General features: G+C 43.1%; 1 protein-coding gene and 1 non-coding gene across 2 annotated transcripts in view; both read right to left on the bottom strand.

Annotated features, from left to right (window-relative positions):
• Positions 1-541: 541 nt before the first annotated feature.
• KPNA4 (karyopherin subunit alpha 4) overlaps positions 542-17,515 on the bottom strand; it is a 36,197-nt gene continuing 19,223 nt past the window's right edge. Inside the window, exons 11-17 of the mRNA XM_056850635.1 lie at positions 16,513-16,644; positions 15,961-16,089; positions 9,681-9,785; positions 8,419-8,490; positions 2,998-3,160; positions 2,674-2,768; positions 542-2,449 (exon numbers count right to left, since the gene is read on the bottom strand). Of these exons, the coding sequence (XP_056706613.1) occupies positions 2,351-2,449; positions 2,674-2,768; positions 2,998-3,160; positions 8,419-8,490; positions 9,681-9,785; positions 15,961-16,089; positions 16,513-16,644 (795 nt within the window). The 3' untranslated portion in view covers positions 542-2,350. The remainder of the gene's footprint in view (positions 2,450-2,673; positions 2,769-2,997; positions 3,161-8,418; positions 8,491-9,680; positions 9,786-15,960; positions 16,090-16,512; positions 16,645-17,515) is intronic.
• On the bottom strand, positions 14,579-14,879 carry LOC130478498 (small Cajal body-specific RNA 7). Its single transcript, XR_008933359.1, has one exon. It is a non-coding gene; the product is annotated as a small Cajal body-specific RNA 7 (non-coding RNA).

Below are 17,515 nucleotides of genomic sequence, written 5' to 3'. Positions count from 1 at the left end.
ACTAAAATTTAAGGAAAGACTTGCTAGTTTTGTTTTGTTTGGGGTACAGCTGCCTCTTCCAGGAATGGTATTTTGAAATACCTAATTGTTTTGGCAGTGTCTCATAGCTATGGTACAATAATGCCATTACTCTAGAAGCTAGACAAGTTTGGGAGAGGGTTGTGTTTGGAAAATTAAGATAGTATGTATGATTTCAGATCATGCCTACATTGTTCATGGGGTTGTGTATTTGTTCAACTGAAGGGCGGATCTTTCATTGCAAATGTGTTTCTTTGTTTAAAATTATTAGTCAGTGGAAATTGATCGTGGGAGGACAAAATAATCAGAGGGAAAAGGAACTATAGAATAAACCAGGAAAAAAGCTTTTTGATTACATGGTGACATGCAGGTAGTTGCTGAAAGGCACAGTATCAAGAAAAGGGAAAATAATTATAGAATAAAAACTACTGAGGTTTTGTTGAACTGGAATTACCCATCCAAGTGAAGGCTGCAATATCAGAACCTATAAATACTAGCTTAGTCAAAGACACTCACACCAATGTAACTTTGTTGTAAGTTTTAATGTTTATTTTCCCCAAGACAGCCTAGCCTGCATTCTACTTGGATAAATTTCACAAGCTAGTTTTCTGCTGCATCTAGTTTTAAACTTTTAACCATGTTTCTGATGACAAGGAATGCTGCAAAAATACTCTAGTCCAACAAAGAGTTATGATCACAAAATAATCTTTATCCATTCTACTGCATTTCAGAATTACCAGCTGATTTTAAAAAAAACACAAGGTAGATATAGATGCTAATGGTGGCTAACCTGGTATGTTTTCTTATAGCAAACTGTTGTTCATGCAACACTTGTGCTCAAAGGGGAAGGCACAGCATTTCCTACAATGAGCCACCTTATAAAGAGTTCTTTTTTTACATATTTGTAACATCACTTTTAATTTAGTGTGCAGAACCTCAAAACTGAGGTATTATTCCAATTATAAAAAAACACTTGCATTTTGTATGCAAGTTAAGAATACAAAGGTCTCTCTAAAGTGGCTCAAAATAGATTGTTCATGGCTGCCTACATCTAAAAAGTCTAGAACAATTGGACAGATTAGGTGGTATTAACGGTGTTCAAACCATGACTTGATTTGTACATCTATTCACATCTCTTCTCCAATCTTTATTCAGCAGTACATATGCACCAAATTTTATTTTGAGGTTTCCATATCATTTTCATAGAAAACAAAGTTTGAAAACAAATAACATTGAAACACAGCACAGTATCCTACCACAACAAAAACAGCTGGTTACAAGATTCAACAAAATCTAAAAATGAGCTATGCTGTAGATTACCACATGCAAAAATAGCTTTATGTCATCTCTGAAAATGAAAAAGGGTGGTATTTTACGGATTTTTTTAGAATTATGGCAATTTGTGTACTGCAACACAATAGTTGGAAGAGGGAAATGCGTGTATGGATTTCATGCAAAAGTCTACACAAATTAGTTCTGATGATATGGAAAGCTTTATTTTTTTGTAACATAGATCTGGTGCAAATGCACAGGGAAGCCTTCCTCAAAGTTTTCTGACTTTACAAGCAACTAGTAATAAGCCATACAGGAAAGAAAATAACTAAATTAAAAGAGGGGAAAAAAACACAGGCTGCAGGAGTTAAAAACATAGTTCTGCTGCTAAACCGGTCTCTGTTTTCGTGTCCAGTGTTAACACTTATGCACTCCTTTTGATGATTGACTAGGGTTATTATCAGCCCCCTGAAGGCAAATCAAGCTTGCATGCGTTCACATACAGCATCACAACCACACTCTCGTACACACCCCACTCCAAGGCTAGGAGTCTGCTTCGTGAGCAAAGAGCCCCAGATTTGAAACACACACGTGGCCCCACAGCACTGAGTCCAGACATTCACTCAATGTTGTCCATTCACACGGTGCTTCGTAGCAAGGCCTGGGCTCATTCTCCTTGGACTTATATGGGCATCCTATTCTCCTTTATGCTTACATGGTTTGATGATGGAATAGTACTGCATTTTCCCCCCACGTTTGCGCTAATTAAGTCAATGTTCCTCCTCAGGCACTGAAGATCTTTGACCTGTAGCCCTTTTATTCCTTTGAACAACCTATATAAGCATTCAGTGTGAAGTTTTTCATTACATTTTGCCACTCACTCTCACTCGCACCCACTCGCCATCTTGACTTCATTCGGGCTTTTCTGTGATTCCAAATGAAATCTTCACATTTTCTTTCCCGATTTAATGCAGCAGCGGATCCCATGAGCCAAGCTTGATGGATCAAACCTTTTTTTTTTAATTCAGCGCTGCATTGTACCTAACTTCCAAAATCCACTCTAGAACTGGAACCCTTCTGCAGGTACATTGGCAGATGAATTGAAACCAAATGTTCCACCTTGTATTGCCTCTGGAACAAGGCTTGGATCTTCATCTATCTGTAATTAAACCACAAAAACCAGAAATAAGAATTCTCAATTCCAAACCAAGACCAATGTTATATTTTTATCACTATATGCAACAGTGAAGTGACTGGTCCCTACACAAGCAGTAAAACCAGGCTTGACAAGGTAGGCATCTCTACATACTCAGGGAATTCAAAGTACAAATCCTGCTGTATGAAAATTATCATTCAATATGACTAGATTACACATTTACTTACATCATCTGAAGAGAAGAACTGATCGATGATCTCATAAGCCAGTTTGTAGATGTCTTCATTTTCATGATTTTGTAACTGTTCAATTTTCTCCAGCCCTGTAAAAGTTTAGAAAAATGATTCAAATCCTAAACTTAAGCTTTATAAAAGCTAACTAACAATTCCTTTTCAAATGTTTATTAGTCATTCCTCAAAACAATACAAATATGCTGTTGTCCCTAAAAATGGTATAAAAATATCCATGTATCAGTTACAGTACAGAACAGTTACAAAATGTAATTAGCGAGTTCAGATCTCAAAGGCTTTTGTGTCATTAGCCAATCATACCTCCACATTCTTCAATAAGGTTGGCTATGGTTTCTGACTCATCTTCAGCCATTTTTAATATATTACTTAGTCCATCCAACACTACTTGTACAACCTGAGCATCTTTTACAGTTAACAAGTTGCAAAACGGAGGAATTACATTTTGTTGAATTAGGTATGCCACCTAGAAAAACAAAGAAGTACATTAATCAAATTACAAAGACAAGGACATATATGGAAGAGATAAAAGAACAGCATTTAAAACCTACAGAACAGCGAGATGTTTCTTGGTACATAAAACAAAATTATTCCCCCTCAATCGTTCAAATTCATTATCATCTCAGACTGAATGTGTGGGGTTTATTTTATGTACACCCTTTTCTCCCCAATGAGTACCCAGAGTGGCTTACAACCTTCTCCAGTCTTCCATTTTTTCTTCACAATAAACCTGTGAGGTATGTAAGGTTGAGTCTGTGTTATTGGCCCAGGTTACCCAGCAAGTCTGATACTCTAACGGCTATAAAATGACCTTATCTATAAGCTGTCTTGGAATACTTAGAAAAGGCAGGGCAAATGTATCTATGTATCTAACAGTAATGACAAGGCTAGTCACAATTATTATTTAGGATTCTGCAAACCCAGAGGAAACCCAAATTTGCAGAAAAAGCCGACACAAACACACTGTGGCAATACACCCCCCCCCCAAGGAATGGCAGCATTTGTACACATGTAAGTATTGCAACATTCACCCAAAACAACATGAGAACTTTGATGACATCAGCAAATAATGACTTTTTTTTTAAGGCAGTTATCCATGGAGCAGGCACCTGGCACCAAAAGGACCTCCTCTCCCAAATCTGAGAAAGTAAGATCACTCACTCATGACAAACCTACAAGCACACAGTGAAGTCGGCCAAATCTTTGGATACTTAAATCCAGTGACTGGAACTGTGAACAGGAAACACATGTTTCTACAAACCTGAAAAGGGTCCCAGGTTTGCAGAAAAATGTGAAATCTAAAAAAAAAAATACACTGGGGTGTTTTTAAAAATCCAAACGTAATAAAAGGAGCACCTGAAGTTTTAAGCAACAGATTGCCCCAGTGGCTGTTGCTAGACAACTACAGCATTCCAAGGCTTGGTTCTGTCAGTAAAAGGTAGGGAGAGGGGGGAGAGCCCTTTTCAGGCCTTTGAGGGAGGGCACTTTGGGGCCAGGACTGACTAGGGTTGCCAGCTCCAGGATTGGGAAATTCTTGGAGATTTTGTGGTGAAGTCTGAGGAGGGCAGGGGTTGGGGAGGGGAGAGGCAACAGCAGGGTATAATGCCATAGGGCCAAAAAGCACCGTCACTCCGGTTTCTGCCTGGTTTCCTCCCCGTTCCAGCCAGGATTAAATGAACCCGGGCTGGGGGAGAATCTGTACGCATTACCTTTGTTGATCCATGGCGAAACTGTGTGCTGATCCCTCCATGAAACAGAAAATGCGAGAGACACATACTTCCTGGTCATTCAGCAACGCCCCCTCCCCCTGGTGATTGGTTGATTCAGACTCTACTGCCATCACTGGATAGGTCTATCTGCCCTGCCTTTTCAAGATCTGGGCAGCTCAGCCAATGAGAGCCATTCTATCTCCAGATCCTCTACCGCCAGGAAATTAAGCAATTAAGACGAGCCAGGGATAACAGTTTGGCTCCTTGATTGCAAAACTGGGTTCGTTTTGGGTCGACACATCGCTCAGCCAGCAGCAAATCAAGCATTGTTCGTTTGCGAGGATTTGATCCTAGGCGAAACTGGGAATAAACAGGGAGGAAACTGGGCAGAAACCGCAGTAAGTGACCATGCGTTTTTGCCCATAGAGTCCACCCTCCAAAGCAGTCATTTTCTCCAGTGGGACAGATTTCTGTTGTCCGGAGTTCAGCGGTAATTCTGGGGGAACTCCAAGTCCCACCTGGAGGGTTGGCAACAGCTTCTGGGTGACTTGATACCACCTGACTTGCATAACTCAACTAGGCCTGGCTGCTTGCTACTCTTCAACAGCCACCCTATGAAAGCCAGTGTAGTATAGCAGTTAGAACAGGGGTGGGGAACGTCAGGGCCAGGGGCCATTTCAGCCACACAAAATCATTTGGTCTGGCCCTTCGTGGGTCCTGGTATCTCTAGCTCAGAAGGATCTAAGACTAGCGATCTACCCCCTCCCGCGGACAGGAATAGCCTCTATTCAAGGGGGATTTGAGTTTGTTTTGCTGAGAAAAGGAACCTTTTCCCCCCCTTGCCGAAGAGTCCTTAGCTATGGAGCTGCTAGGACCGCACAAGAAACTGTGTTAACCCTTTCCTACCTGGGCCATGGAGAAACATATTCCCTTTGTACTACAAGAGGGCTGGGGGTGGAAGTGGCAACCATGGAGGGTTTAAAGGGGACAGGGCCAGAATGCGCGCGCGGGGGGGGGGGGAGTTCTTAGCCAGTGTGTCCTCATGTCACCCCTGCAGGCGGAGGTAGCAGGAACCGGCTGCAAAATCCGACCCTAACCATGCGTAGCAGGAGCAACTCCAACGTGTGGCTGGATGGCTACGCCCGGCTGGTGCAAAAGACCATCCTGTGCCACCAGGTGGATGCCTGCCTCCCCGCGCGAGTGGGGGTCATCTGGGGCAGCTGCCTGCTTGGGGCTTGGTCTGCTAATTTTTAAGTTGATAATTTTGTAAGACCCGCGAATGATGTTATAAATATCCAAATGGCTAATGACTCTTCTGCAAGGGAGAAAAAAGGTTCCTTTTCTCAGCAAAACAAACTCATATCCGCCTTGAATAGAAGCTATTCCTGTCCACGGGAGGGGGTGGATTGCCTGTCTTAGATCCTGAGCTAGAGATCTGCCAGGACCCACGAAGGGCCAGACTCCTTGCTGTGGGGAATCTTAAGAATTTAGTGCTTTCTCTCATGCTTCCCTTTGTCCACCCACCCACCCACATCTACCCCATCCCCGGGTAGGTCAAATGAAAGCAAGAACCAACTAGGAGGGAGCTAGAGCTGATGGCAAAGATTGGGAAGCAGTATTTCCTCTCCCTTGCAATTCCTCCACTTGTTTTAAATAATGGATTTGACAAATGTGGGTAATGAATTTTTAGACAAAAGTTGGTTGATTTTCCAGCTCTGACACCAAATATGTTTGGTCATTTTAAATGCAAATCAAACCTCCATGTATATTCCTAGTGTTTGCTTTAATTTGCATTATCCAGTACACCCTGTGTGTTTACCATGATTTTAATTCAACCTGTTTGTTCTCAGCAGGCACGAATAATTTAAAGATTAACCAGAAGCAATACTAAATACAAAAAGAACCCAGGGTACAGAGTTTAAGACACACAATTTAATTGATCTAATCTAATTTTAACACCCCAATCTTACCACAGGTCAGGAGTTAGTCTACAGAAGGTTCAATACTAGCATCTCTCTAGACGCAAGCTGGGACTTGATCAAAAACTAAATCCACACACTGGTTTAAATATTTCTTCCCTGAACCAGCATGGGAGCTTCCTGGAATCTCAAGTGCGTTGAATCAGAACAGAACCCTCCCCCCAAAAAACTTTGTCAAACTAGCTCAAATTCTAAGGAATTACTTTTGGACAGTGGTTAGGAACAAGACAAACTAAGCTTGCAGGAACCATGTGTGTACCAAGGCTTCCTCTATCGATCACAGCTCTTGAAGCTGTGCATCGTATGCCCACGCTGAATAGGCCCTCTCATTTCAGGGTGGTCGCAGTAGAAGAAAGTCCTCAAAAGCTCTAAAGATGACTAAAAAATTCTGCATGTTTTTAAGTAACTCGACTCAGCGTACATATTATTAAATAGACAGGAATTCTACAGAAGTTTGAGGCACAAGAGTTTGACTGAATGGCTACCAAACCATTTTTAAAATTAGCTTTTGAACCAGGAACTGCTTGTGATTAATCAAAATTAATATTAATTTTAGTACCAGCAGTGATTGAAAACAAGATAGCTAAGTAACAAAGGATTACCATGATATAATTCTCAACCCATTGAACCCATGAGGTAGCTCTAGCCCTTCAATCAGTTCTCCTTTTTTCTGTCCCTCTTGCAGAGTTGTTAAACCTGATCCTGCTTGATCAAGCTTCCCCAGTAGTGGCTTCCATAGTTTGGCATGATCTTCTAAAATTAGCTGTATCCTCTCAGGTTTTAGGATGTAGCGCAACAGCCAAACTAAACAGGATGGCTACGCCACCATTTTAAAATGCTGCAGGGGTCCAATCCTAATCAGGTCTGCAGTGCGGTGCTCTTGTCATCCCCCCATGTCTTTTCAAGTGCTGAAACAGCCATGGGGATAGAACATCTTCACGTGTGGTTTGTCCCCAAGGCAGAACTGTGTAAGAGGACATTTTGTTAGATTTGTGACCTTGGCACGCTAATGTCACATGCTCCAGAATCCTGTCAGTCATGATTGATACCAAGTTACAGCCCCCTAAATGCATTTTACCTTGACTTGCGTAAAAGATAAGAGTAAATATAATCTTAGCTAATCAATGTATTTTAGGTCTTGTCTAATGAAATGGACATCTAACAAATTACACTTGTTAGTGTTTAGAGAGCCACAGTTTTTGCCACAACAGGCTAGTAGGTACTCACTGGGTTTCTTCTCCAATAGTGAAATTTTTATGATGGTGTAGTGGTTAGGAGTGGCGGACTCTAATCTGGAGAGCCTGGTTTGATTCCCCACTCCTCCATAGGAAGCATGCTGGGTGTCCTTGGGCTAGTCACAGTTCTCTCAGAACTCTCTCAGCCCCACCTACCTCACAAGGTGTCTGTTGTGGGGAGGGGAAGGTTGTGTCTGTTGTGGGGAGGGTAAGCTGTTCTGAGACTCCTTAAAATGTAGAGAAAAGTGGGGTATAAAAACCAAGTCTTCTTAATGGTAATGGGATCGAAGAGAGAGGTTTTTCTTGGATTTCTAGGTTCGTTGAGGAATGGCTAAATATCGTGATCTGAGGCAGTCTGACATATGACTGAAAGTCGGTTCCACTTAGTTCATTATTTTAATTTGCTGCATGTTTATTTTTAAAAGTGCCTACTATTTGATCTGAAATTGGTCTGTTTTTTTAACCATCATAGTTAAGCTGCCCTGAGCTTCACAGGAAAAGGGTAGGCTACCTTTTAAAAAATTAATAGTAACATTCTCTCAGGAGAGGCTATACAGCAGTAAAAATATCCTGGACACAATCCAATCAAAGCTACACTCTTCTAAGTCCTGATGATTTCACCTTCAGAGAAAGGTGAGGTGAGTGGTAAAGCACTAACAGAAGGTCACAGGTTCAAAGGTATCTCCAATTAAAAGGATTCCAGGTAGCAGGTGATGGGAAAAAACCCTCTATGACACTCAGTCACACTTCCTTCTTCTCAAATACACACAAGTCCAATTTATTCAACCAAGCTTTACTCACCTGATCTTTTCTTCCACTGATTGTCAGGTTGCTTATAGCCCAAGCAGCTTCTTTCTGTGTACCAAAGTCACCCTAAAAATAACAAAAACTTGATTAATCCCCTCTGCCTGCCCCCCACACAGATGATGTAGAGAGGAATGATGCAAATGATCTACACTGGGCCAAGAAATGCATAGTTAGCATAATAACGGGGCATTTTTTTAAAAAGTGGGACACAAATAACAAAGTACCATAACAGACACATGCCCAGTAAGTGCCTACACTGGGGAAGAAAATGCAAGTCAATGGCTGTTAGGCTCCAGCAGGATGAGGTCTCTACTCTAATGAAGCACTCCTGCCTCTCAACAGAGAACAGCCTACCCCTTATTTTTTATCCTTATAGTAGTAGTACACAAACTATTCCAACTGTAAACATAAGATGCCAGGAAAGGACAGGAATATGCTTGGATGCAACTTGCTTGATTAGGATAAAGAAAAAGCTAAAATTAAAATAATTTCTATAAATTATAAATAATTGTCAGAATAAAAAGATGGCATGGGCAGCATTTTATTGTGTGTCTGTAAAAAGCAAAATTATTCTGCGATCATCCTGATGGAAGAAAGGATTATTCCAGGATCTGTATGTGAAGATCTTTGTAGATCCTGGAATGAGCTCCAGTCACACTATCAACACACTGAATATAAACTCTAATCCCACCCCATTAGACGGAAATTCCTCAAAAAAAAAAAAAAAAAGCTGTCTGGAAGGTAGCTGACTATCTGTAGAAAGTACCACTATTCATATGTCTGGTTACATACTACAGGGTACTATTTGGCATTTTGTTTTTAATGTGGTGTAAAGGTGTACATAAGTGGTAGGAGATCATACTGTCAGCTGCATTTGTAATTTATATGTTGAAAGGAGGATTGCCATCTGCTGCTGTCTACAAACTTTCTTAATATGGACAGGATTAAGCATCTTAATTTATAATATTTGTCTGTATGCTAGAATTATCAATTCTTAGGCTTCTTGTCCCCTAACTCTTAAAATTACCCCAACTGTGAGTCCTCTGGAGGCACAAAAATGTACTGGGAAACCCTGGGAAATGTACTGGGAAACCCTGCTTTAAGACATTCTGAACACAGAGTGTAGAGTGGTCTATAAATGTATTCAAGACAGTCAGCACAAGTATTTAAAGGTAAGATTTATCGCCCTACAATAGTTTCCTACAGAACATCTATACAGTGAAAAAGATACTTTGGAATGGGAGGGGGACTCTAACCTTATCTAAGAGATGAATTATCATTGGAACAAGGTTTGCATCAATCACCGCTTGGACTTGCTGCTGATTTCCTGCAGTGATGTTAGATAGGAACCATACAGCTTCCTGCAACAAAAAATTCTCATTTTAAAATAATGGCAATACCATGAACAATGAAAGAATGAACTGATCTCTGTAGGCTAAATGCATTTGGAGTACAATAAGAGCACAATTCAGCCAAACTTCACATTTCAATCCCATCTTTACCACTTCTAATGAAATCAACTTAATTTTTCAAACTATGGTTTGTCATTTTAGACCTTGTATCAAACCAATGTTAGCATAATTCACCATTTCCCACTTCAAACTAAAGTTTAATTGCCATCTGTCATCCAATCACAGAACAGCAGCCTGTCAAATTCCTTCATTATTTTTTTGCATGCTGTCCCATTTGAGTTATATAAGGTATTTTCTGCCAAGGGTTAGACTTAAGCATTCTGGACCACATCGGTACTGATCCCTGTGGCAAGAACAATAGGAGGTTTTATTTGATTGAATTAAGGAAGAATTAAAGCAGTTAGCATTTTTGTGTCTTCAGGACCTACATAAATGTGCTAAGTCAAGGATGCTATGTGACAACATCTGTGCTTTGCCTACAAGCTAAAACTCCATACTGGCTACACAGCACTGATCATGCTGTATACATCTTTAAACAGAATTTGATTACATGTTAAATCTAACACCACAGCATACCTATTTGAAGGGCTGGCTATAATAATGCCAATTTTGAAAACAGCATATGAGCAAGTAAAGCATAATGGCATGGAGCCCCAAGTTATAGAGAAGCAGGAAATGTCAGACAGTACAACATCTATACTGCTCGCATGGCATGGAAGTTAAGGTAGCAGCTTTACAATGTCAATGCTTTTTGCAGCATGAGTACAATTGAAATTGTGTCTTCTTAATAGAAGCTTTTATGTTTTTTACAATTTCTCTCCCCCCCCCCCGCCAAATATGAAACTCACTGAAGTACAAGAGCCAACTGTCTTGAGGGAGCAAAATATTATTTACATTTACCTTTCCACAGAAATGCAACAGTACTACTGCAAAACAAAAACCATCTACAAAAATAAGCCCCTCCAAACCTCTTGTGTGCTGAAAAATGTCTCTTACACTGATCAGCCTTTTCAGCTCACTCAAGCTTTGCTCTTGTGAGGCTTGTCTTTTTCACGCTCAACTGGGCAAGCAGTCACAATTTGTCTTCTGGAAATAATTCCTTCTGAACCAAGTATGTACTCATAACTTGCCTTTAAGTCGAGGAATAAAGTGGGATCTCTGAAGCCACAGAGAAGGGATCTGTACCTATATCTCTAGAGCCAAATGTGGCTCAACCAAATTGGCTCTTATAGAAAAGAAGTGAAAGGTATATTGGAGGAAGCAAGTGGGCTGCTGGAATAACCAAGAAGTGAAGGGAACGACGGGCAAAGATTATGGGACTAAAGGGCTTCTTAGGAGTGTTGCACAAATAGGGAAATGACAGAGGCGAGCAGCTGCCAGTAATCTAAGTACAAACCACGTGCATATTTATGACAGGGCTCTATGGGATCTAGTTGATTTCTGCAGGGCCTATAAAACTGAGATGTTCCACCAGGACTATAGTTGAAGGCAGCAACGGTGTTTCATCAGAGCTGGCTTCCCTAACCCCTCTGTGCTGTTATCGAACTTAAATAAGAAATCCTGACTGTTTTCCTCAGGCCCACCGTTGCCCCATGCTCTAGAGATGAGCACCATCTAATGAGATGATTAATAACAGGAAGCTGGTTTTAAGACTTTAAAGCAGGGGTCCTCAAACGACGGCCCGCGGGCCGGATCCTGCCCTCGGAGGGCTTTTGTCCGGCCCGGGGACCGAGAAAGCCAGGGTGGCTCCTGCTCGCCCCTTCCGGGCTGGGCGCGACTCCGCTCCGCGCTGCCGCTCCGTGCCCCGCCGATCTCGCTCCTCGCAACCCGCTCCAGGGTCCGGCCGGCCTTGCAACTCAGGGCCCCCGACGGCTCTGGCCGCCGGCCGGAGAGAGACCCAGCCCGCCAGGCAGGGGCGAGCCAGTGCTGCCCACGGAAGAGGGGGCGGCCGAAGCGGCTCCGAGGCAGCGCCCCACGCGCCCCAAGGGCACGGCCCTGCCCGACGGAGCGCACGCGCTGCCCTGGGACCGCAGGGGAGGAAAGGCCCGGCGTCTGGGCAAGAGGAGGAGCGGGGGGGGGGACGACAAACAGGCTTTGCGCACGATCCTGTGCCCCTGCGCTGGAAAGCCAGGCCGGGCGCCGCGCCTCCCCGGGCCCTCCGACAGACAGCCGCGGAAGCCAGCCGGGCAGGGCTCGGCCGGTCTCCGGAGAAGGCAGGGAACCGCGAGGGCCCGATCCTCCGGGACGGTCTCCTGCGCAGCCCCCACCCCCACCCCCCGCGCTGGCGCAAGAGGCGCTCCCGATGGATGGGGCGCCAAGGCGCGACCTCCGCTCCTTTCCTTCTGCAAACTCGGGACCTTCCTACTCCCGGCCGATGGACGCCCCCCAGCCCCCCTCGGGCGGACGCAGCTGCGGAGGAGACCCCGCCACCACTTTCCTTGCCGGGCGAGGGGAGAGCGCCGCCGCCCGCGATCCAAGCGGCTGAGTCAGCTCTTTGCCGCCCCTCCCTTGGAAAGCCTGAGCTCCCTCCGCACAGAACTGGGGAGGGGGGCGCCGGCAGGGTCGCTCTCTCTTTCTGCCACCCTCCCCGCCCACCCGCAAGCTTGTGCCTGAGTGGGGGGGGGGGGGCTCCACAAAGCAGGGGTTGTTCCACAAGCCGCAGAAGGCCAGCGCCTGCTCCCAAGGGGCTGCTCTCTGGGACTACCACATGTTGGGCTTTGGGCCGAAACCAGGGGTGGTTTTGCTGCCTTGGCTTTGCCACTCTCTGGATGCGCATTTCCCCCCCCCCCTGAATTCTCAAAACTCTGCCTGGGGGCTGATTGTTGAGTTTTGAGGATTTGGCTGGGGAGAGTGTGCATTTAGAGAGCGGCAAACCCAAGGCAAAACCTCCCCTGCGTTTTCGCCCTTTGACTTCACTGCTAAAAGGTGCTCCCGTTCTGGCAGTCACGAAGAGGAAGAGTCGGTTTGTCTGTGCCGACTTTCTTTACCACTTAAGGCAGAATCAAAGCGGCTGACAATCACCTTCCCTTCCCCTCCCCACAACAGACACCCTGTGAGGTCGGTGGGGCTGAGAGAATGTGACTTGCCCGGGGTCACCCAGCTGGCTTCGTGTGTAGGGGTGGGGAAACCAACCAGGTTCACCACATTAGCCTCGCAAGGGAGGCCGGGGCAGGGCGAGGCCACGTCTGCCGAGGGAAGGCCAAGCCCCAGCCGCAGAGCAAAGGGGGAAGTTCCGGGCTCGGGAGGAGGATGCTTTTCAGGAGAGCCCCCTCGCACCGCCTCCCCCGCACACGCGGGGAATTTGTTCATATTTTTTTCAAACTATAGTCTGGCCCCCAACAGTGTTTGAGGGACAGTGAACTGGCCCCCTGTTTAAAAAGTTTGAGGACTCCTGCTTTAAAGTGTATTTATTGTATATTGTAGTTTTACTGTTATTGTATTATATTGTATCTAATGATATTCGCTGCCCTGAGCCCAGCCTCGGCCAGCATAGAGGGCGGGATACAAATTGAAATAAATAAAAATAAATAAATAATGTCAATGCCCTAAAAAAATCATGCTTGGGTGCTCCTGTGTATATTAATTACGGTGTGCCACTTCCTAATAAAGGGGTTGCTCAAATATGGAAAATTAATGCTGTACCAAGACAGGGAGCAGAGCTGACAGGACTGCTAATATACCTGTGGTGAGGTTGCGGCCTTGAAGCAGAATCCTATGCAACAAAAGCAGCTCATAAAAATTAACAATTGACCTGCAAATTAACTGGGAATATTGAATCTTCTTAACTATTCAAGGACCACTTAAAGTCCACCCATTATACTTTTCTGACATGTTATATATTATCTACAGCATGATGAGAAATGAGAAGGCCCAGGAAACAAGCGCAAGCAATTCTGATGACTTTCCCCAGTTTTTGTGATGGAAAAAAATAGGGACATTTAGGGGAACACAGAAAAAAATATTTTCCTCCCAGTTTGGAATGAGTGAAATGGTTTAAATGCAAGGTTTTACTCACTCAAGATGTACAGCATTAAAATGTTTAAGGACTTTTCCAGTTTTTCCAGTTTCATGAAGCAGTAGTGTTGGTATCAGAAGATTATGACAACACCACATAGCAAATTGTGCCACCTATTTTAACAGATTCACTTTCCTAGTACTGTGGTTTTAACATGGAACAAAAGCACAATCCAGCCCCTATATTTATTGTCTTCCTTTCTTGCTGAGATAGTTCTGTGTACCAGCCCTTTTGGCCAATCAGCACAATGGAGGAGCAGATACTAAGAGCAGGAAGTCCACAAAGGCATACTTAACAAACAGAGGGCTTCATGCCCCAAACAATAATCAACCAGGGACTTGGCACTAATTCCCTTTTTAAAGAGCAGAGGTACTGGGATATACCTGCGATGGCATTTTCAATTAATAGATTGCACACTCCTTATCTGATGAATCCCCCAATGTAAATCCCACCTTAAAAACATCTTACAAGTCTTGCATTCTACCAAAATAGTGTCGAAGGTTACATTATTTGCAGTATGGCAGACTCCGGTTGCATTGGTGCAGCTAAAGGAATAAAATCCTATCAAGGATTAACTAACGTTAATAAATTTGCTACAGTGTAGAACAATCAACACTTTACAAAGCTTTCCCAGCTATAGCTTAAGTCTCTGCTTATTCAACGTCACACACGAGATGGATATGAAATTTCCTATTTCAAGCATACTGAAAATCATTAAGCTGAACTCTTAGATCATATCACAAGTTCCTTTGTAGGCCAAAATGAACCTGTTAGAGGTTTAAGATGTCTTGGTGCAAATTATGAGCTAATTTCAGGCACTAATCATTGGCAACATTGAAGCAAAGACCCCATTAGTTAGCAAATGCGCCTCAGATGCACTCCGAAATCAGCAGTTTGTCAGAGCACACAATCTGCACCGTTATATGACCCTCTAAACACACACGCACGCACACACAGTTAATCAGAATACAATTTGTCATTCTCCCTCACTCACACCCTCATCGATGACCTCTATTTCATCATTTCCAAGTGACAGTTTAATGCAGAGGATGGCCCAGCCTGATCTCAAAAGCTAAGCAGGGTGAGCCCTGGTTAGTATTTGGATGGGAAACCACCAAGGAATTCCAGGGTTGCTATGCAGAGGAAGGCAATGGCAAACCACCTCTGTAAGTCTCTTGCTTTGAAAACCCTACAGGGTCGCTATAAGTCAGCTGTGACTTGATGGCACTTTGCACAGACAAAATAAACTGCAGGACCGCTGGTGGGTTGCTAGTAGGCTTTCAGTAGATCCCCTAAAGCCTGTTGACTGTTGCTATCCTTGCGAAGAATCTTGATCTAACGCAGCAAGGCACTTATTAGTTTTTATGGATCACTTATGGCTTAAACTGTCAAATGATCTTGTTTCGTGATTTTAAAATATTGTTTCAGAGTGAAGCCATGTTGATCAGCAATAGAACAGCTAGATTCAAGTCTAGTGGCATCGTATAGACCAACAAGATCTTTGGGGTACACCCTTTTGAGAGTCAAAGCTCTAATGAAGGCAGTTTTTACTCTTGAAAGCTTACACCCCAAAAATGTTGTTGGTCTTTAAGATGCTACTGAGCTCAAATCTAGCTAAAATATATTGGTTATCTATGAAACTGTAGTAGAAAACACAAATAGGCCCAGCAAAACTGAAGTTAGCTAACACCTGGCTTTTATACAGTGTTCACCCAAAAACCTATTTGGTAGCTTGCATGTGGAAGAAATATTGAAATTTTAAATAGCTTAAAACTAAAAAATGTTTTCTGGCACAGACCAGCCCTCCAGTAGAAAAAACTTAAAACATACAAAGAATTGAGAGGTGGCTAAGTGTAAAAAGAATGACCAACTAAGATTATTAAAGTATTTAACAAGAGTTTTTCTGAAATTTCCGATGATCCTTGGAAAGCAACCCGTTATAAAATAACCCAATATTTTTTTTAAAAAGTACCTTTACCCAGGTACACAGACTGACTATCAATATGGGCTTCTGTTGGACTGAGAAAAAGAGACACAGGTGCAACCAGACAGTAATATTCCAGATGGTTCAGTGAGCATCAGCTTGGTTAATCACATACATTTACATACCTTATTAATTTTTTCTTTGGGGTGAGTCAACAGGGCGGGGAAGTGCGAAAGAGCTTCACAATTCAGAACTACTTGTGTCTGTTCATCAGTACCAGTAACAATATTGCCTACAGCTCTGAGCGCAGCAGTCTGAAACAAAACATTTCAAAAGTTCAAGAGTGAGGAGGGGAAGAGTTCGTTAGTTCTAATTTATATCCTCAGCTACCTGGCAGTTTACCTTTCAGGCATCTGGACATTTTCTGTGAGTTTAGCAGCTGTGTGAAAAGTGCTGTCGATAAACACATTCAGAGATTCCCTGATGAAGCTACGGTGAAACACATTGGGGCTTGCTAGTATTCCAGCAATAAATTTTCACTTTCCTACTGCACTACCAGCATTTGCCTTTGCCTTCTTTCGTCTTGATGACTGGTGCAGCCCTCTTTTGAGGAATATAAACTAAGATTTGCAAGATATAAGAATAAATGCACAACACGCTTTACGCTGTGAATTTTCACTTTATTGCTGACCTTGAAGAAATCCTTTCTATATAGAGAGGATTTACCGCATACTCACTTGCACTTTAACTTCCTGATGGCTAAGAAGAGGAACCAGATGAGGAACTATCCCAGAGTCTATCACCATCTGAATCTGTTCATTGCCTGAATCCGTTAGGTAAGAGAGGGCCCAGACTGTATCTACCAATATCTAATTTAAAAGGAGGGAAGGGGAGAAGATATAATGCATTAGAGGAATACAAGCAGAGAAATGTTCCATAAGACATAATGAGACCTTTATGATAATAGTAACATTTCATGTTTACAATATATAGTCTATGGCAATATATTATTTTAATGTGTACTGTGTCATAAAATAAGCTAGGTGGTTTAACAAAATTCCTAGGCTGAAGCTATACAAATTTCCCCCAAGCTGCTTCTACAACAGCGCAGAACCTGTGTGTGAGACTGCACAGAAACCACAGAAAATAAACTAGGATAACCCTTAACTTCTATCAGGACAACCTTTTTACTGCCAAGGTCTTCTTTAGGCAGTGACCAACTTTTCCAATTCAGATTATGTTGCTGTTTCAAGCCCCAAACCGGAACATGATGCATGCAGAACCAGGCTTATCCCCACCTATCCCCAAGTTGAACAAGGAATCTTATTTGCCAACTGGTGCTATGAATGCAGTGTATGTATCCAACAGTCAAAATTAGGGATCCAATAGAAGAGTTCACAGAAGAGATTTTAACTGATGCAGCACCCCATCCTCTGATGCATTTTGCCTGCAAGTCTCTCCTGACTCAAAGAGGAGTTCTAGGGACAAATAGGAGCATGACAGGGCAAAAAGATCCACTCCACCATCTCCACTATGTGCATCCAATCCACTAAGTGCTTTCAAAACAGTTTACTTCTCTCATTTGCTTGCAATCTTCCCCCAAACCCCTTAACTCTTCTTCTCAGAAGTAACATGACTGCATTTGGCCACATTTACCCTCTCTGCAGTCCTTTCCCACTGCCTCTTTTGTATCACAAGCTGTTTCAGGCAGTGACTTATTTTCTGTGTTCGGAACTAAGG

Source organism: Euleptes europaea, chromosome 5 (genome assembly GCF_029931775.1).
Source record: "Euleptes europaea isolate rEulEur1 chromosome 5, rEulEur1.hap1, whole genome shotgun sequence".
Lineage (NCBI taxonomy): Eukaryota > Metazoa > Chordata > Lepidosauria > Squamata > Sphaerodactylidae > Euleptes > Euleptes europaea.
This window is presented reverse-complemented; position numbering and strand designations above follow the sequence as displayed.